Genomic DNA, 18,377 nt, shown 5'->3' on the forward strand with positions numbered 1-18,377 from the left:
TATACAAACATGGATATATGGTACAGTACATTGGGCATGACTGTATTTTCATGCCAAAGCATTCCATTATCAGATGAAATTTGCATAAACCCATAACAAGACAAACAATAAGGGCGTTGAGAATGAAACAGCAGTTGCTTTTTAGAAAAACTGGATCACCTGCAATCTCTTCCTGCTCATTACCCTCGAGGTCAGACGATGTCACGCAGAGGTTTTGCCACCTGACTTCATCACCCAAACGACAGCCGTACGTCCTGGCTTTGGTTTGAGTTGAAGTGAAGAGGTTTAAGCCCACGTTTGCATAGCTAGTCAGAAGCACAGATGCCTCCCTCTTGTAGAAAACAGATTTCCAAGGTGAGAGACTTTGATTCACTCCCTGCACAGTCGCTGTGCATGTTGCAGGGCTGTGTACAGTCCTATCAGAAGGAAGTACATCTGTTGACAGCAACTGATTCCTCGCCCCTTTGGTGACATCATGGTGATGCTGCGGTGTGCCCGTTGTAGGAGATCTGAGGGATGCCATTGCTGGAGTTGTCCAGGATCTCCTGTTAAGGGGAACATGCGAGCACACTTGATAACTTCACATGCAACTGACAACTTATGTCGGATATACACACCATTGTTACCTTTTCCAATGACATTATCTTTTCTCTATGTGAAAACTTGGTGGAAGGATGCAATGCTGGTCGAGGAGTAATCCATTACATTTTGGTGCAAATCCGGATCAGGGATCAGATCCGGGTAATTTTCATTGTGAGATACAGTATTTTTGTAAATTTTCATTGATTTCGCAGAGAAAATTTCATGGATCTTGATGAAAAAAACCCCAGACGTGTTCAGTTGACAAATACTTATGAGTGGTGCATATCAAAATAAAACTCTGGATCTATTGAATTCAAATATGGTTTCATAAGGGGACTGTTCGGGAGGCATGGGGGAGGTAGGCGCTGTAGTTGCAGCCGTTTCAATTGCTGCTGCTATGTTGTCTTACCTTCTCGGTCATCTCTTGCGAGTGGTGCAGTGAGTGCTCCCTCTCAAGGAACATCCTCTGCTGCTCAGAGCTGGCAAGGCGACAGGTCAGCCACGTTGATAAGGTACATGATGTGATACCTGGAAAAGACAGGAACAGGAAAACAGGCGGGTGAAGAACTGAATTTTACTGGAAGGGTGGACTGTCCAACCTTTAGTGTTTCATAGTTTTTTGTGGTAAGGGGAACTGACTGTTGTTTGATACAAGGTTGATACACCTACTTGGAATAGCTAGTTATCCCTTGAGCCCCTAAAAAGCCCTGGATTTTCTGTGTAGCAATTACCCTTTGGTTATTTTAGTTATATGGACCATACATAGTGGAAAGATGGGGCTGGGGTGACTGTAATTTATTATGTGAAAAATGTTGTGATAATTAAAGTACTGACATGTCAACACCTTTTTAAATCTTAACCAATAAAGTACCACTTATTACACCTTCTGAAACTCTTTGTTGTTTCTCAAAATGACATATTCTAAAGGATTGTCATGAATCAAAATCGACCCATGGCCTTAAGTTTAAATTCAGCTCTACACCTTCTTCCCTCACCTGCAGCTCAGGAGCCTTTTCCTGCAGCTGAACTCCACCCACAAGTTGACAGGATTGGTTTCTTAGGTTTGTGACATCACAAGCCCTGGCTGTTTGAATAAAAAAAAATTCAGACTGGTATTTGTTTACTAAAGTGTGGAGGTGTAAATACTCAGCCATGTCACTGACTGCTTAATTCGCTCAAAATGTATCAACTAAAACGCAGAAGGGAAACAAGTTAACATGTTTAAAAACTAAGACATGCATGTATACACCCATAAATATGATCTATCTAGTTATGTGCTATAGCCATCGACCTTTTGGGGCTTGTCGTGTTGTGTTATCGTTATTTTTTGTTTACCCAGACCGGCCAGAGTCATGGCAGCCAGGTGGATCGAGTGCATCGAGTCTGGCCGTTTGTTCAGCGCCCGAACAAACTGGAAGTTGAGGATGCCACCAATCAGCCCGCAGATACAGCACGCTGAAAACAGGATCATCTGGGGGCCACAGAGAGAAAGAGAAAGAGGGAGAATAGTTCAGTTCAATGCTCATGGTAAGATTGACATCCGATCAACAAAACTGTAAAAAAACTGACAAAATGTGATGAGATGGGAGATATACAAACTGCTACTGAGCTTCCATCGCCATCATTTTGCTGTTTTGGGTGACGGCTGCTGTGATGGGTAATGTGCATCGGTCAAAATAAATCTAATTTCCTATTAGAAAATTGGATTGCTCTCAAGGCACAGTCTCCTCCAGAATTATTGCCCTGCTTGTAAATTTGCCGGCATCACTCACTTGCTGTATTTGTGTTTATGTGTGTGTGTGTGTATGTGTGTGTGTGTGTGTGCGTGTGCGATGATTGCAATTCCTTTACCTTGCAATCCAAATAATGAAATGAAATCAATTCAATTCTACTCCCCATCAATTGTGTATGCATATGTGTGTGTCTGTGTGTGTGTGTGTGTGTGTGTGTGTGTTTGTATTGTGGCTGGACACAAGTTCTCATTTTCATTGCTCCCTGCACAGATTCCTTTAGTGCCTTTAACTGCATGGAAAAGTGCATCTCCAGTTTCAGTCATTATCCGCTAAAGTGTTGAAAGCGGCTGGCAGGAGTCTGGAGCCAGACCAACCTAATGCAATCATCATTCCACAGGAAAACACGGAGGCAGCGGCTGGAAGTAGGAATGAGGAGAGGAAGATGAAACGGGCCACAGCATCGAAAGGACTGGGGGGAAGAAGGTAGCGAGAAGGATGCAAGTGATGAAAGAGCGCAGAAAAGCCTGAGGGGGAGGATGGCGACAGAGACAAAAGTTGGGGATGCACAGATGGAGGCAGAGGGAGAGGAAGGTTGAGCGATGGCTCTGTTACAGCAGACTGACACTGATCCATCACGCTCTCCCCACAGGAGACAGAGACAGTAGGAGGGAAACACGAGGACTTGCAGTCACTGAGAGAATGTGAAGCGATCGCTGGATGGACAGAGCGACAGAAAGAGAGGAGGAGAGGTGACTGGCTGTCATCTCTAGTTTCCTCACACGTCTCTTTTAGAGCTCAGAGGATGCACATGAGGACAGGATGACAACCACAGACACACACGGACACCTTCGGGTGGTTCGACATAATTAAACTGTCTTTACTTATAAACTTCCAATGGTGGCTTATTGAGACCTTGTGTGTTGTGAGTGATAGGTTCCATCCTTCAGACAACATACCTATAGATTTAAAGTATAAACAATTCACGTGAATGTGTGTTGATTAGTATTTGATTTTCACATGGGAGGCAGACAGAACATCATTATATTGTTGTAATTATTACTGTTTTCTGCAACTATTAAAAGTACTTAAAATGCATCATCTTTCTAAGGAAAGCCCTCAGCTGTCAGTTGATAGCTATGCTGGTGACAAGAAAATGGACTATCTTGATAAAATGAATTTACAGCCAGCAGACTTTCTTAGCTTAAACAGAAATAAATGGCAAGTGCACAATTTCCATCAAAAGGTACAAAAAGATCCCCATAATAGTGTCCAACAAAAAGCTAAAAAATCAAATGAATTTTTAACTTGATCTGTAGAACAATAAAAACAGAGAGAAAGAAGGCTACACTAATAAACTGTTCGTCAATATAATTAATCAAATTAAGTTTGTTAATATTAAAGTTAACAAATTACACCAACACAACTGATACCTTAATTTGTTTGTGTAGTACCAACTGAAGTAATTTTTTTTGAAACATGTTTCTCTTATTTGTATAATGTCTTGTTTTAAATCTAATTTACATGGTGTCTCCACTAGGTACATGACAATTGGTAAAGTCAAGTACAGAAACGTATAACCTCTAGCTTCATAGCTACTCATAGCTCATAGCATGAGAACACAGGGTAATGGATCATAGGGGAACAAAATTGCTTTAAATACTTACAATAAGACCCGTCCTCTTTCGAGCACACAACACTCCGCACATCCCACAGACCAGGAACTGGAAAGAGAGGATGACACATAAATAAATGAACAGTTCCAAATTTCCCTGTTAGTGTGTCACAGAGAAAAAGTCGCCGGCTAAGAAATGATATCAAATTTGAAATGTTTTGGTCGTTTTCTCCTCCCTGTCTCGACCACAGGAAGGGTGAAGGTGTTCCTTACACCCGCTCACTCAGATGCACTTCTCTCCCTCAGAGAAAATAACAGTGTTAGCTTCCATCAGGAAGCCATGTTCTCCTGTATCAGTGATTCAGACTGAACTGGAGCAGCACGGTGGTGTATTGTGCTGACAGAGTTTTGATGAAACATTCGGAGCAGCAGTGTTTGTGTGTGTGTGTGTGTGTGTGTGTGTGTGTGTGTGTCTTTGTGTGTGTGTGTGTGTTGTCACTCCTTCCACTCTCAATATGATGTAGTTTAAAATGACCTTTTATAAGAGTGACTAAAGGTCCACTTACTTCCACTTAAGATCTTTCAGCCCTGTCTTGTGGTCTTCTTCAGTAAAGTGGACATTCAATTAAGATTGATTCTCTTACTTGTATTGAAAGATATAAAAGAACAGTTTCAGTTCCTCATAACTTTTATTATTATTTCAGTATTTACAGTTCCGCAAAAAATAATCCCCACTCCTTTTGTCTACATTGGTGACATCTTTAGATATAATACAGAACACAGTCTGATAATTTCCAGGTTTTATCTGCCTTCAAGAAGTGATGGATTCAGGAACTCAATTTCATTCTTATTTGGCAGTAATTTAAAATAAACTGAGCATGAACTTCTCTATAACTTCAACCTTCAGTGCACTGAAAATGATTTGAAATGATCGACAGTCTCTTTCCTCTCAGCAGGAAAATAAAAAGCGATTATCCAGCCTCCTTTGGGGACAGTGGTCAATCAGTCTCAATGACTCGCAGGTCCTGACAGGAGATCTAAACCTCTGGGTTATAATGAGACCCGGGCAGCTGACTCAGCGGACAGCGCTCAACAGCTGTTCGGCTCAACACACACGGACATCATGTTGCATAAGCGCTTTGCAGTACAGCAACTTTATACACAGCACTGTGGGGGCACATTCAAATGTACAATGCCACATTTCTAATATCTCTCTCTGCAAAAAGATTAAAATTAATACTGATGTTTCTTGATGGCTCATATTGCATGAGTACTTCTTAGCAGTTTAGTTTCCGTAGCTTAGGAAGTATAGTAGCTGATTCAATAATAACCTGATCGATATATATTCCGATATACAGTTTGTATCAGGTGGCCGATAATATTGGCCAATATGGGTTTTCATAGTTTCTGAATCAGCGTTTATGTTTGCCGATATTCGCCAGTATGACTTTCGTTTAACAGAACAATGCAATGCGAAAACAATGCAAAAAAGAGTTTATCTGAAATTCTGTTTTAAATCTTCTTAATTCAAGGCTCATATTGGGGTGTATTTCTGTTTTCTTTTTCTTTATAGTTATTTATAATAAAGTTTATGGTTCAACTGTTAAATAGCAACGTTTACATCAACCAATATATCGTTACATTTCTCCCTCATCTCAGCAAAGCAGTGAGAGGATGATTGTGTTTAAAATGCTTTTACTCTCCCTGAGCTCCGAGCAACAATTCAAGTATGAATTAATGAAACCAATCTTTGGCTCCAGCACTGAGGCATCTACAGTGGGCCAAATGACTGTGTGTCTCCCACATCTAATGGACGAACACACAGAGCCACATAAAGGGCTGGCAGCCATAATATTTACTCTTTACCCAGAGCCAGCTTATTAATACTGGGAGGATGTTGTGGATAAAAAGGAAAAGAGTGATTAATATTAGATAAACAGCCACCAACATTAACAGCAATCAATTGTATACCCCAATCCTCCTCAACTCAAAACTGGTTATGAGTCGTAAGACCATGGCAAGTAAAGATTTTTTAAATTAATTTCAAAAAGCTGATTTTGATTCAGATTATTAAATTATTACGAATTGTGACTTATATTAACCTATATGACTTGTTTTGATACTTACTAAGACGAGAATATAACCTCTACTCTGAATGTAAAATTCCTGACAGAGTTTAATCAACATCCATACTCATCCTCTCTGACAACAAGGTAAGAAGTGAGGAGAAGAGTTGTTCCCATGCAGGACGTACACAGAGCCCGCTCCACACCGGGGACGCGTCGCCCTGCTGCGGCTTGTGCTCGCCACGGACCCTGCTGATGCCCACGGCTCCCAGGACGATGCTCGCCACACCCAGGCCCACCTCCAACACGGACAGCAAGAGCAGGCTCCACAGGATCTTGCGGCTGGAGCACATCCTGCCCCGGGCATTTCTCCAGCTCCAGCAGTAGGGGGCGCGGACAGAGGAAGGACAGGAGTCCGCTTCTCGGTGCGCCAAGGACGGCCTGCCTTTACTGCTCCATGCCCGGCCGCCGGGAAAACACTAGGCTGTCCGGGAAAGTGGCTCTAAAGGTCTAGGTGGACGAGAACCGTTAGAGAGGACTTGCCAAAGTAGAGATGGAGGGGGTAAACATCTGCTTCTGCTGATGGATGCTGTTTGTAAAGAGAGAGAGAAAGAGAGAGCGAGAGGGAGAGAGAGAGAGAGAGAGAGAGAGAGAGAGAGAGAGAGAGAGAGAGAGAGAGAGAGAGAAGGAGCGCACCGATGAAGTTCAGCCGCTTGGCGCTCGGGCATCATTGCAGCCGCACACACACACGCACGCACGCACGCACACAGACACACACGCACACACACAGACAGCCTGCAGACATCCAAGCCATATGAGCAGGTATAATTCAGGACAGCTGACACAGTCCCTTCCGGCTAGATGGACCTTCAGTAAAATCCACAAACGCTGGATCAGCCTAATGAACTGCAAATGAATGAAAACAAATCTACCAAAAGGCAGGTGCTTTACATAACCTGAACCTGATGAATACAGGAATACACATTTTGTGGTTAATATGCAGTGCAAAATATGAACATTTAAAATGTTGTGCCAAGCTTATTGAAAAGCATACAATTACAGTTCAAATGGGAGTTCCTCAATCATATATATTCTGTTTTAGTATTTATAGATATGCATAAAACATTACCCACTCTTTTCATTTGTATTGGTGACTTATTATAGAATTTTAAAGATGTATCTACCTTCAAAGTCAGTTCATTTCAACATGTTTCACTAAAAAACCTAAACTTTGATTCACACACAGTCAATGCAGGTGAGTAGAAATGTGAAAAGGCTTCAGTCACATGTCACTTACAAGTATGTGTACCTCATCATGATCTATTGCATTCCTGTCACTGAGTAACAAGAGCCCACAAAGGTAGTGCCAACCTTTCTAACAGATAACCAAATAGTGCATATTCTGCTTTCAGGACAAAGCCTCTCCACAGGACAGATGGTCACAGACTAAACATTCGCATTGTCATGGTGTAATCCTGATCAGTGATAACAACGTGGTTCACCGTGCCCTTTTCTTAGAATAGCCTGTATCAAATACTCACATTCGTAGAACTAATGTAAACAAATTACTGAACTGACACCGGTGCAGACTGGTGCCTCAGGTGTGGTGCAAAAAAGGAAGCAGGGGAAAGAGGTATTTAAACAAAGACATTGGAAATAAATCATTACTCTAAGTTCTGCGCAACCAGAGGGGGAAATACAGCAACTCCTGTGGATATGTCATACTCCTCTGTTAAGTTTTATAGAAGGTGCCAATAAATTCTAGGTGAGTCCTTGAAGAACAAAAAACTACACCCGCACAATCTCTAGATTTAGAGATCTATTTGAATATTAATTTATTTGTTTAGATGTATTCAAAACAGCTCAAAGTGACACAGAACAGAGAACATTTGCAGCACTATTTTCATCAGCTCCAGTTTTACTCTGCAATGTGTACTCATGAAGGCTTGTATTTGACTGAACTTTGAACTAGTTCATGAGAGGTGTGAACTTGCACAACACTGGTACTCACAAAGGCCCATCTGTGCTTAGAGTGATCTTCATAACAAATTAATCTAATGATAATAATATCAGCGGTTACCATGTGAACTATATTGATTATTTAATTAAATCATTACTCTATAAAGGGTCAAAGCAATCACACAAATTCAAAGTATATGTTCTAGTTTATAATCAGTCAAATGATGTTCTCACTGTAGTTTTCATGAAAAGTACCAACCATAAAGATCATTGACAACATGGTATTCTTTGTACTTTGAGATGTGGTTACAGGCGAGGCAGACAGGATGAAGGAATTCATTGCTCACTGACAAAAGATGAGCAGTGACTTCATAGTACTTTCTCCACTCAAAGTAACTCATGTATGCTTCATGGTCCTTGTCCAGGCGTTGCAGAAACTCTGCCAGACCTTTAGCATCAGGGAAATCATTTACGTGAATGAAGGAACCATTGGGAAGGAACTGCTCGTAGTTTTCCCTTGGTGGACCCAGAACTACAGGGACGGTCCCTGCTACAAGGGGCCCGTTGACCTTCTCTGTTATGTAGTCCACGTGGAGCGAGTTCTCAAATGAGAGATAAAACTTACAACTCGCAAGGGTGGAGTAATAGTCTTCATATTTCAACCGCTGCCCCGTAAAAGCACCAAAGACATCAACCTTTATGTGTTTGGACAGTTCTGCATAATATTTCTCTCTCACAGATGTTCCAGTAGCTTGGACGGTGTTACTGACAACCCAACAAACTAGTTTGTCCTTTTTGGGCAGAACTACTTCCTCCTTTGTCTCTGTTTGCTTGATCGTCACCTCATTCCTCACTGTGATGTCAGCATCTCTTCTGTAGCTCAATGTTAAGTTGAACAGATTTTCCAGACCTGGTATCTTCTGCGTGTTCGTGGGAGATTCCACATGGAACCAAATCCACTTCTGAAAATGTGGACGTGGCTCCTTGGGCAGGTTTTTCAAATACCAGTTCACGTCTTTATGGAAGATAATGACTCCCTCGGCTTGGCTGTACAATGACCTGTCATCAGTCAGAATGCAGCCATCAATGTTGAAGTGGCTTGAGCAGATTTGGAAATCAAACATCACACCAAGAGGCCAGAACCACAGCAGAACGATGGGCTTTTTAGTTGCCATAGTCATAGTCGGACACACAGGAGATGGAGGCTCGAAATATACAAAGAAGCTAACAAAACAGCAGGCAAAGCAGAGTGTAGCTACCTTTGCCAGATATGAGGTTTTATTTAAAGACGCTGTCATCTGTGGAAGGAAGAGAAAAAAGTGATGTCACCTCATTGGTAAACAGCATCGTGGCTTCAGTAACATCAGAGACAGTGAATGTCCTCTCATAGCTTTGCGACTTCTTCATCCTGAGATAGTTGTATTCTCTTGTAAAGTTTTTACTGGGGCACTGGCACCAAAAACCCTCTGACTCTGAAATGTGCATTCTTACGTACACAATCTTCTGATAATCTCCTGAAGTTATCTGGCGTTCAGTGCACGTCTGAAGCAGCTCATGTTTCTCTATGTACTAGTGTCCACCTCCATTGTATAAGAAAATGTGCCTTGTGTTCCTGTATCCTGATCAGAATATGTCACGTAGCTAGACTTTCAAAAACCAATATAAAAAAGTTTAACTCCAATAATAAAAGTTTAATGTCAATACAGCAGTAACAATATGATGTGATATATATATGCTGTTCATCTATTTACATCTATCACTCGTGGTGATAGATGTGTGCCATGGATTTTCCATCTTTTATAATGTTATCATCTTAAATGACTTATTTATATTTTTAAAATAGAATTAGCTGCATTTCATTGTCAGCATTTTTATTTAGCTTTGTCTTATTTGTGGTTTATCAGTCAATCGTGAAGCACTTTGAACTGCACTGACCTGAATGAAATATGCTATAAAGATAGAGCTTGACTGATAATGTATGCATCACAACACAGGCCATCACCTAAGACAAACTACTTACTTAGCATATGTCATTTATTCATCATGTATTTACCACGACCACCACGGAAAAGACACATGTTCTCACCTTCCCGACAGTATCAGGTCTGGGTCTCTCTGTCTGGTGATCGGCCACCTGAACACAGGTTTAAAAAACACACAACCAGAGACTCAAAACCACACAAACACTGTTTCCCCACGTTGTTTGCACACAATGTTCACAAACAAACTTTTCACCGTGTCATCCATTAGAATTAACGGTTCGTTGCCAAGGTATGAATCAGGGCGTATGTAGAAAATACTCACCGGTGCAGGCTGGTTCCTCAGGTGCGGCGGAAGAAAGGAAGCAGGGGAAAGAGGAATTGAAAAAAAGACATTAGAAATAAATTATTTTTGGAAGTTCAACCACCGCGGGAAAGACACCAACTCCTGTGGATATGTCGTATCCCTCGGTTAAGTTTTGTAGCAGGTGCCAATAAATTATACTCTGTGAGTCCTTGAAGAACAAATTACACCCGCTACACTTAAACCTCAGGGCCGATCTATATATGCAGTCCATGGGGCCGTAACGGTGGACATGGTGCGTTCAGTGCCCCTCAGAATTTCGGGAATGTAGTCAATTGCCGTAACTGACCAACTAGGGCGTTCCGTAAAAGGTTATTCAATGTTTGTGATTGGTATTTTTCGGGGTAAACTACGGGGTCCATAGAGCTCAAGGCGCTGACAATTAAGAAAACCCTGCAAACAGAAAAAAACACTAGCAAATTAAGAAAACAGCTTCATCATGTTAACGATACGTGAGCTGCAGAAAGTCACAACACACGCAAATACTGACACGCGCTGCAATGGCAAAAACAACACCAGAAATGTTTCCAGGGAACCCATAAAAGTGATGAACCTGGCCGAAGCTGTATCCTTTGTGAAGTTCCATCACCATTGACGAGTAGCAGACTTCAATAACTTCACAAAGCATTGAACAACAGCCAGGTTCATTACTTTTATGGGTTCCCTGGATTAATTTCCGTTGTAGTTTTCGCTTTGTTACTCTTGATTTAAAAATCTCACATAAGTATCGCTCAGTCATTTCAAGATCTTTACACGAGGCCCATGTGGCTGAAAACAATGGCCCTAAAAGGGATTATCCACAGGTTGCTTAAAGACTCTTTTAGACTTGTCCTACAGAGAATCTTTGCTTAATTGGGTTCAAACTTGTTCTTGATTTTTCGTCTCACACATGCACAACGTAGCGGGAGGTTCTCTGCTCAGACGTGCTGACAACAGCAACAAATCCCCTCCACAGGATTAAGGTGCATATCTATTCCCCTGCGGAGATCACATGGTTTTGTTTTTAGTACACTGACAGTACGTTGTTTTAATTTTTGCATCAATCCCTTGTTAGAAGCGTCACCAACCTTGACTAGTTGTCAATCCAGCAGGGGTTCCCCTGCTGTGTTCACATACTGTCTTCTGCAGACTTTCTGCAGTCATTCTATTAAGGGGCCAGGCAGAGACAGTCCACAAAACGTCTGGAGGCTCTCACTTTAATATTTTATAAACACAGACACCTCCTCAAGAGAAACTGCACAGAAGCCAAATGGATGGTCATACATTGTTTATTTAGATCGAATAGCATAATTTCTGCTCAACAAGATATCTCCCCACCAAATGGTGTTGGCGAGTACATTTTAAATCAAAACAGTGTAAAGCAGGTGTAAAGCACAGGCTTGTCCCTTAGAGTTGTAAAATGATGGCTGATTTTAATGTGAGTGTGCAGATATTCAGCTGGATCCATGCAAATGATGCCCCACCTATTCATTAACACAACCCTACTCAATAGAAAACATAAAACAGTCAGGATAGAAACTGGAAGTTCACTTGTAGTCTTTATGTTTTACAAACTGCTATTTTGGTTTGCTCAACCATCCCTGATGGAAAAACTATTAATTAATTAAAAAAAAAAAAAAAAGGTAAAGGAACAGAAAAAAATGATCTAATTAAGTAACTATAAAGAAAGCGAAAACAAACATAAAATAATCATCCAATTGACCCCAAATACATATATAAAACATATTTCTCTATTTGAATATTTACTTAGTTGTTTAGACGTAATCAAAACAACTCAAAGTGACTCAGAACAGAGAACATTTGCAGCACTATTTTCATCAGCTCCAGTTTTACTCTGCAAAGTGTACTCACCAAGGCCCATCTGTGCTAAGAGTGATCTACATAACAATTATATATGATGATAATAATATCAGTGGTTACCATGTGAACTATATTGATAATTTTATAAAATCATTACTCTATAAAGGGTCAAAGCAATCACACAAATTCGAAGAATAGGTTCTAGTTTATAGTCAGTATAGTAGTTTTCATGAAAAGTACCACCCATAAAGATCATTGACAACATGGTATTCTTTGTACTTTGAGATGTGGTCACAGGCGAGGCAGACAGGATGATGGAATTCATTGCTCACTGACAAAAGATGAGCAGTGACTTCATAGTACTTTCTCCACTCAAAGTAACTCATGTATGCTTCATGGTCCTTGTCCAGGCGTTGCAGAAACTCTGCCAGACCTTTAGCATCAGGGAAATCATTTACGTGAATGAAGGAACCATTGGGAAGGAACTGCTCGTAGTTTTCCCTTGGTGGACCCATAACTACAGGGACAGTCCCTGCTACAAGGGGCCCGTTGACCTTCTCTGTTATGTAGTCCACGTGGAGCGAGTTCTCAAATGAGAGATAAAACTTACAACTCGCAAGGGTGGGGTAATAGTCTTCATCTTTCAACCGCTGCCCCGTAAAAGCACCAAAGACATCAACCTTTATGTGTTGGGACAGTTCTGCATAATATTTCTCTCTCACAGATGTTCCAGTAGCTGGGTAGGTGTTACTGACAATCCAACAAACCAGTTTGTCCTTTTTTGGCAGAACTACTTCCTCCTTTGTCTCTGTTTGCTTGATCGTCACCTCATTCCTCACTGTGATGTCAGCATCTCTTCTGTAGCTCAATGTTAAGTTGAACAAATTTTCCAGACCTGGTATCTTCTGCGTGTTCGTGGGAGATTCTGTATGGTACCAAATCCACTTCTGAAAATATGGACGTGGCTCCTTGGGCAGGTTTTCCAAATTCCAGTTTATGCCTCTTTGGAAGATAATGACTCCCTCGGCTTGGCTGTACAATGACCTGTCAGCAGTCAGAATGCAGCCATCAATGTTGAAGTGGCTTGAGCAGATTTGGAAATCAAACATCACACCATAAGGCCAGAACCACAGCAGAACGATGGGCTTTTCAGTTGCCCCTGTGGCTTCATAAGTTTTTTCATTGGCTACTGTAGACATAGTCGGACACACAGGAGATGGAGGCTCGAAATATACAGATAAAGAAATAACGCAGTAGATAAGGCCAACAATAGCTAAGATTGCCCAGCACAGCGTTTTACTGGAAGATCCTCTCATCTGTGGAAGAAAAAATAAACCATTGTCACCTCTTTGATAACAACATCATGACTTGTAGTACTTCAATGGACCATTTGCAAATATAGTCAGCTTTCCACCCGTGTCTAGGCAGGACAGGCCTGATAAGCTTCTGATTTTCCAGCTTTACATTTAAGCAGGTTGCGTGGGGCTGAATTAAAAAGCATATATTGCCAGCCAATTATTGTTAAAAAAAACTTCAGGAATAGATTAGACTCTGTAGGATTCATTGAATTTGAGTGAATAATTTGATTGAATATTTTGTCTATCACTATTGTCGCTTATCAGATGGTTAGCTCCACCCCAGAATCCTTAATTTGTATACATTTTGCAGCCTAATGATATTGTTGCATATCAGGTGCTTTGCTGGGTTTAAAGTGTTCAATTTTAATTTTAGTTTATTTGTTGCCATGTGCTCGCAGGAAATCCAAGTTCAAGAGGTATATTCCCTTCAGCCTCACGGTTACAGATGCAAGGTCTGCACGTAGCAGCTTGTGGTATATTCTCCTGCAGGCCAATGCGCCTAAGGAGAATGGCCACACCTTGGTGGTGAGGCGCACGAATAGAAGATACTGATCCATAACGTCAGGCTCCGAATTTGTGCGGTTCTCATAGTATTCGCTCCTAACTTCCATCATATCTATGTAATCATATGGGGGGGAATGACTAAGTCGGAGCCTAGATGCCAAACACTAACCTGTTCTACGGTTGCAACAAACATTTGAGCGTGAAACTGACAAACTTTACTCCATAGCAATGTCTCATAATGTGGCCAGTGACTCAACCCCCCACCCTCTCTCTTAAACAACAGATGGAGTACTCGCAAAGACTTTTCAGTAGGAAAAATAAATGGAAGTAAAAAACTAAATATTCCAATGTTCTTTATAAGAAAAATGATCCGAATATTATTTGACATTTCTCATGATTATAAGTTCCAGTCTGATTGACCCCTTAACTTCTTCTTTCAGTATCAATTCATAATAGTTTGTTCATCATCAGACAAATAGTAAAAAATACTGTCTCAATATTCATTTGATTAGAGGTTAATACAGATTACAGAACAGTAACTGTAGTTTAAACAAATAATTTAGGAAAAGTAAAACATCTTATTCTTTCAACTGCAAAAAAACAAGTTCTTACCTTTCCTGTGGTAGTGCTCGATTTGCTACTGGCAGGCTTTTATGATTGATCATGCACCTTGGTCTGATTTAATAGACCTTGCCTACTGACCCAACAAGTACAACCAGTTAAATGACATGCGGACTTGTGCTCGACTTGCTACGTGCAGGCTCTTGTGATTTGATCAAACACTGTGTACACAACAGGTTAAATAAAAATGTAATGTCACTTTCACCAATGACAGCATCATCGGAGCAGTGATGGCCGGTCCTGTGTGTTTGAGGAAGTGTAGTGTGGGCGCAGCAGGTGTGGATGCAAATTGTTTGTTGGGGTATGTTTGCTGAAAGCAGTGGTGTATAAAGTACTTGAAAGCCATACTTGAGTAAAAGTACAGATATCTTACCTGAAAGAGACTCCGGTCAAAGTAAAAGTCACCCGTCAGAAAATGACTTGAGTAAAAGTCTTAAAGTAGCTCCTATTAAAAGTACTTAAGTATCAAAAGAATCTGGTGTTGAAATGTATCAAAAGTAAAAGTACAAGCACCAAAATTAAAAATGCAAAGTGATTTTTATAGTAGTCCTATACAGACACAAAACAACCCAAAATTGTTCTCTTCAGAATTTATTTCAACTGACTGAAAAATTATAACAACAATATACATATAATGTATAATTTTACAAATTTGGAACCCCAGATGCTGAGGTTCAAATAGTATTGGACAAGTGCATCTGAACTTCTAGAGACAAAAAGAGTCAACACAACATCAAGTGAGTACCTGTCGCAGGCCCAGCTTAAACGCCTTAAGTATATTTGGTTACGCCTAGAATGTGTCTGTCTTCTCCAGGATATCCTTGTCGTGCTCTGTTATAAAAACAGTAGGAATATATTTTTAACAATACCCTATTTGCACTTCTTTTTTTACATTGGTTGCTTTGCAAATCGTTACGCTTAAATGTGGTTGTTATTGGATTTGCACTGCATATGCCTGCTTTCATATAGAATTATTTTTGCTATTAAATTAATAATATGTATGATTCTAGTCCTGTGTGTGGATCATATAGTTGTGATTAAAGGTGTAGGTGGGCCGCACATATTTTTCAGTTTTCACATTGAGCCGCGGCATTCTTAAGTTTGGGAATGGCTGATCTAGAGGAAGTCAAACTCTTAACAAAGTTTCTGAAGGTGGACCTGCGGAGGTATCGTTACCAGAACCATAGATATATATAAAGACTAGATGTCTCGTCTGTGTTGCCGGCAAATGGAGACGAACGTCCGCACATGGCGGCCATCTTGCCAGGGGGCAGCTCGCTCACCCATAACATTGTGTTGGTAGTGGTAAATAACCATTACTTGCTCAATTTTCAACCGATTTATAAACAGTTTGGTTTGTTATAAACATCAGAGATGTAGATATGACACTGCATGTTATGAATAATTATGTTATTTTCTAAAAAATTCAATAATGTATGCAGTGTCATAACTACATCTCTGACGTTTATAATAAACCAGACCGTTTAAAAATCGGTTGAAAATTGAGCAAGTTATGGTTATTTAAAAAGTAAGTACCACTACAACACAATGTTATGGGTGAGCGGGCTCACTCTAGCAAGATGGCCGCCATGTGCGGACGTCCGGCTCCGTCAAATGAGACATCTAGTCTTTATATATATCTATGACCAGAACAGCCTGCTCGACCCCGGTCGACCAAGACAGCCCGACCAACATCCAGACTTTTGGTTCTCGTGCTGCCTCCCCCGACTGCAAACACCCCGCTGGAGCGGCACATCTCCCGCGGCAGCAGGCACGCGAGTGAGCGAAAGAGAGGTGCAACGTGCGTACCGGCGCACCTCCCCTGCTCAAGTTACGAACCAGTTTTGAGAATATACGTAGTAGAAAGTACAAAAATTTGTGTTCAAATGTAGCGAGTAAAAGCAAAAGTTGTCAGGAAAATCAGTACTCAAGTAAAGTACAGATATGTGAAAAATCTACTTAAGTACGGTAACAAAGTATTTCTACTTCGCTATTTCCCCCCACTGCTGACCAGTGTCTAAGGTTGTGGAAATTCCCTGACTAGGTGTCTCACTCCTGTGACCTTGGCAAACAGGGAGTTTGCTACAGTGGACGGACACAGCAGATAGACACAGACGAGGATTTCATGTCTTTTTCACATAGACCTCTGTATTCTCCCCTTTCAGGGTGTGGCAGTCCTCTTCTCAACGCCTGCCTTTCTCCTCACCAACAACAAAACCCTGCTCCACCTGATGTGCAGAGACCAGACTCCACCAATCAACAATCAGGCCCCCTCAGCCTCCACCCACCGCTCTCTCAGTCTATGGAGACGGGGCAGTGGGAGGACTGAATCATTACACCACCTCTTCCTCATCTTTAGACCCCATTGACTTTGCAAAGATATGTCCGCACTGTGGGGGAGATCTCATTCTGACTCCACCAGACTGGGATGATGCGGTTAAGGCGGCATACGTCAACGCTCTCAACACACTCCTCAATGCCCTGAGGACCGCCTTCCCCAATAAAATTGACATGTCCAAAATAACGGGGTGAAAACAACAACCATATGTAACCGTAGGAGATTTCCTCACAAGTTTGACTGTCCTGTTTAATCAACACATCGGCATGATGCCGGCTGTGTCTACCCTGTCAAGGCCAAGCAGACAAGATAACACTGAGAGAAGAGCCAACTTGACTGAATGAGGAAGAGAGGGGCGTGGACGCATGGCCCAATATTCCCAGAGATGAGTGTTAAATCTGCAAAGAAAAAGGACACTGTGCAAGGAACTGCCCCCAACGGCGAACAGACGGGGAGACAAGAACTTTCACTGCCGACTGAACTTTACAGAAAGTGAGGAGGTGGCAGACGGGGAGGAGACGTCCAGCCTACCCACCAAGGATCAGAGAAAGGGAAGTGAAACACACACACACACAGAAGCTCAAGCACATACACAAATACATGCCACTGCAAAGAAGTATCAACTTGCGTTACTAACCGCACACAAACCCACACAGACACACACACACCAGATTACACACAACCTTGGGGTTCTTATGTTAAATGAAGCTCAGCGCAAGTTCAGTGAGGAAGACTTAAGCTGCACACGGTCAGCTGATCTACGGAGCACCTAACCTGCAAAGTGATCAGCTGATCGTGGGCGTTTCTAAATGCCCAATCAAGTCTGGCGCGGGCTTTTCAGCCAATCATTCAGCACCTGGCAAACTTTAAAAATCCCTTCTGTTCTCTTCCGCAGTCAGGCGTCCTTCAGTGACGCGCATAACGCAAGCCGTTGCTCATCTAGCTCAAAAACATTTCAACGTCGGATCCCGACAATGATTATTTACCAAGAGGTTCGGACCCAGCATTCAAAGATTCGTTTAAATCTACGGATCGCCGGTGCAGGAGCTTCCGCCGAGCGAACCTGACGAGTCCATGGGGAGGCCGACTTCCTCATCGCTCAGCTTCAACATCACGCGGCTCCAGGTCCGGTCTCCTTCTCGGCTCCGTGACCCAGCGGTTCAAGTAAACCGTCCATTGATTCAGCCGGATCGCAGCTCGGAGCACGATCCAGCGGGTCCCCAGCGGGTCCCCGCCGGTCCCCCGCGGGTCCCCCGCCGCACCTGTTCGCGGTCGCAAAAGTTCAACAAGCGACCTCTTCTAAAGCCCCCTCCCGAAGATAAGTATACATCGTCCTTTTAAACACTCCTGCAACCACTTTAGAGCTTTAGATAATATCATGCGGACCACTCTGCAGTCCCCGGTCCTCAGTGCGCAGAACATCGACACTCTTCTAAAACCCTCGCACGCCGCAGCACCGGC

The 18,377-nt window shown here is 42.0% G+C and overlaps 3 protein-coding genes across 5 annotated transcripts; all 3 read right to left on the reverse strand.

Moving 5' to 3' along the window:
* LOC133026370 (transmembrane protein 196) lies at positions 1 to 6,346 on the reverse strand. 3 transcript variants are annotated; one of them, XM_061093266.1, is made up of 5 exons: positions 6,200 to 6,346; positions 3,980 to 4,036; positions 1,918 to 2,053; positions 992 to 1,110; positions 1 to 545 (listed from the first exon to the last, which is right to left on the reverse strand). In XM_061093266.1, the coding sequence occupies exons 1-5, from the start codon at positions 6,344 to 6,346 to the stop codon at positions 474 to 476; spliced, it is 531 nt and encodes a 176-aa protein (XP_060949249.1). In that variant the 3' UTR covers positions 1 to 473. The 3 variants fall into 3 exon arrangements, with proteins under 3 accessions (XP_060949249.1, XP_060949247.1, XP_060949248.1); XM_061093264.1 differs by having other exon boundaries at positions 6,182 to 6,346; XM_061093265.1 differs by having other exon boundaries at positions 1 to 550; positions 982 to 1,110; positions 6,182 to 6,346.
* A 1,457-nt stretch (positions 6,347 to 7,803) lies between these two features.
* Positions 7,804 to 10,508, reverse strand: LOC133025861 (4-galactosyl-N-acetylglucosaminide 3-alpha-L-fucosyltransferase 9-like). Its single transcript, XM_061092640.1, has 3 exons — positions 10,257 to 10,508; positions 10,039 to 10,086; positions 7,804 to 9,250 (listed from the first exon to the last, which is right to left on the reverse strand). Exon 3 carries the CDS (start codon positions 9,248 to 9,250, stop codon positions 8,195 to 8,197), a length of 1,056 nt encoding a protein of 351 aa, XP_060948623.1. The 5' UTR covers positions 10,039 to 10,086; positions 10,257 to 10,508; the 3' UTR covers positions 7,804 to 8,194.
* Positions 10,509 to 12,322: 1,814 nt separating this feature from the next.
* On the reverse strand, positions 12,323 to 13,439 carry LOC133026256 (4-galactosyl-N-acetylglucosaminide 3-alpha-L-fucosyltransferase 9-like). The gene has a single exon (XM_061093126.1). It carries the CDS (start codon positions 13,409 to 13,411, stop codon positions 12,323 to 12,325), a length of 1,089 nt encoding a protein of 362 aa, XP_060949109.1. The 5' UTR covers positions 13,412 to 13,439.
* Positions 13,440 to 18,377: the final 4,938 nt, after the last annotated feature.

Source organism: Limanda limanda, chromosome 19 (assembly GCF_963576545.1).
Source record: "Limanda limanda chromosome 19, fLimLim1.1, whole genome shotgun sequence".
NCBI lineage: Eukaryota > Metazoa > Chordata > Actinopteri > Pleuronectiformes > Pleuronectidae > Limanda > Limanda limanda.

Coding starts and splice junctions, on each gene's coding strand:
- LOC133026370 (XM_061093265.1), bottom strand. CDS start 6,346: ATGTGCTCCAGCCGCAAGATCCTGTGGAGCCTGCTCTTGCTGTCCGTG. Junction 1,111..1,917: donor CATGACTCTGGCCGGTCTGG/GTAAACAAAAAA, acceptor TGTCTTTTCCAG/GTATCACATCATGTACCTTA. Junction 551..981: donor GACCGAGAAGGTAAGACAAC/ATAGCAGCAGCA, acceptor CATGTTCCCCTT/AACAGGAGATCCTGGACAAC.
- LOC133025861 (XM_061092640.1), bottom strand. CDS start 9,250: ATGACAGCGTCTTTAAATAAAACCTCATATCTGGCAAAGGTAGCTACA.
- LOC133026256 (XM_061093126.1), bottom strand. CDS start 13,411: ATGAGAGGATCTTCCAGTAAAACGCTGTGCTGGGCAATCTTAGCTATT.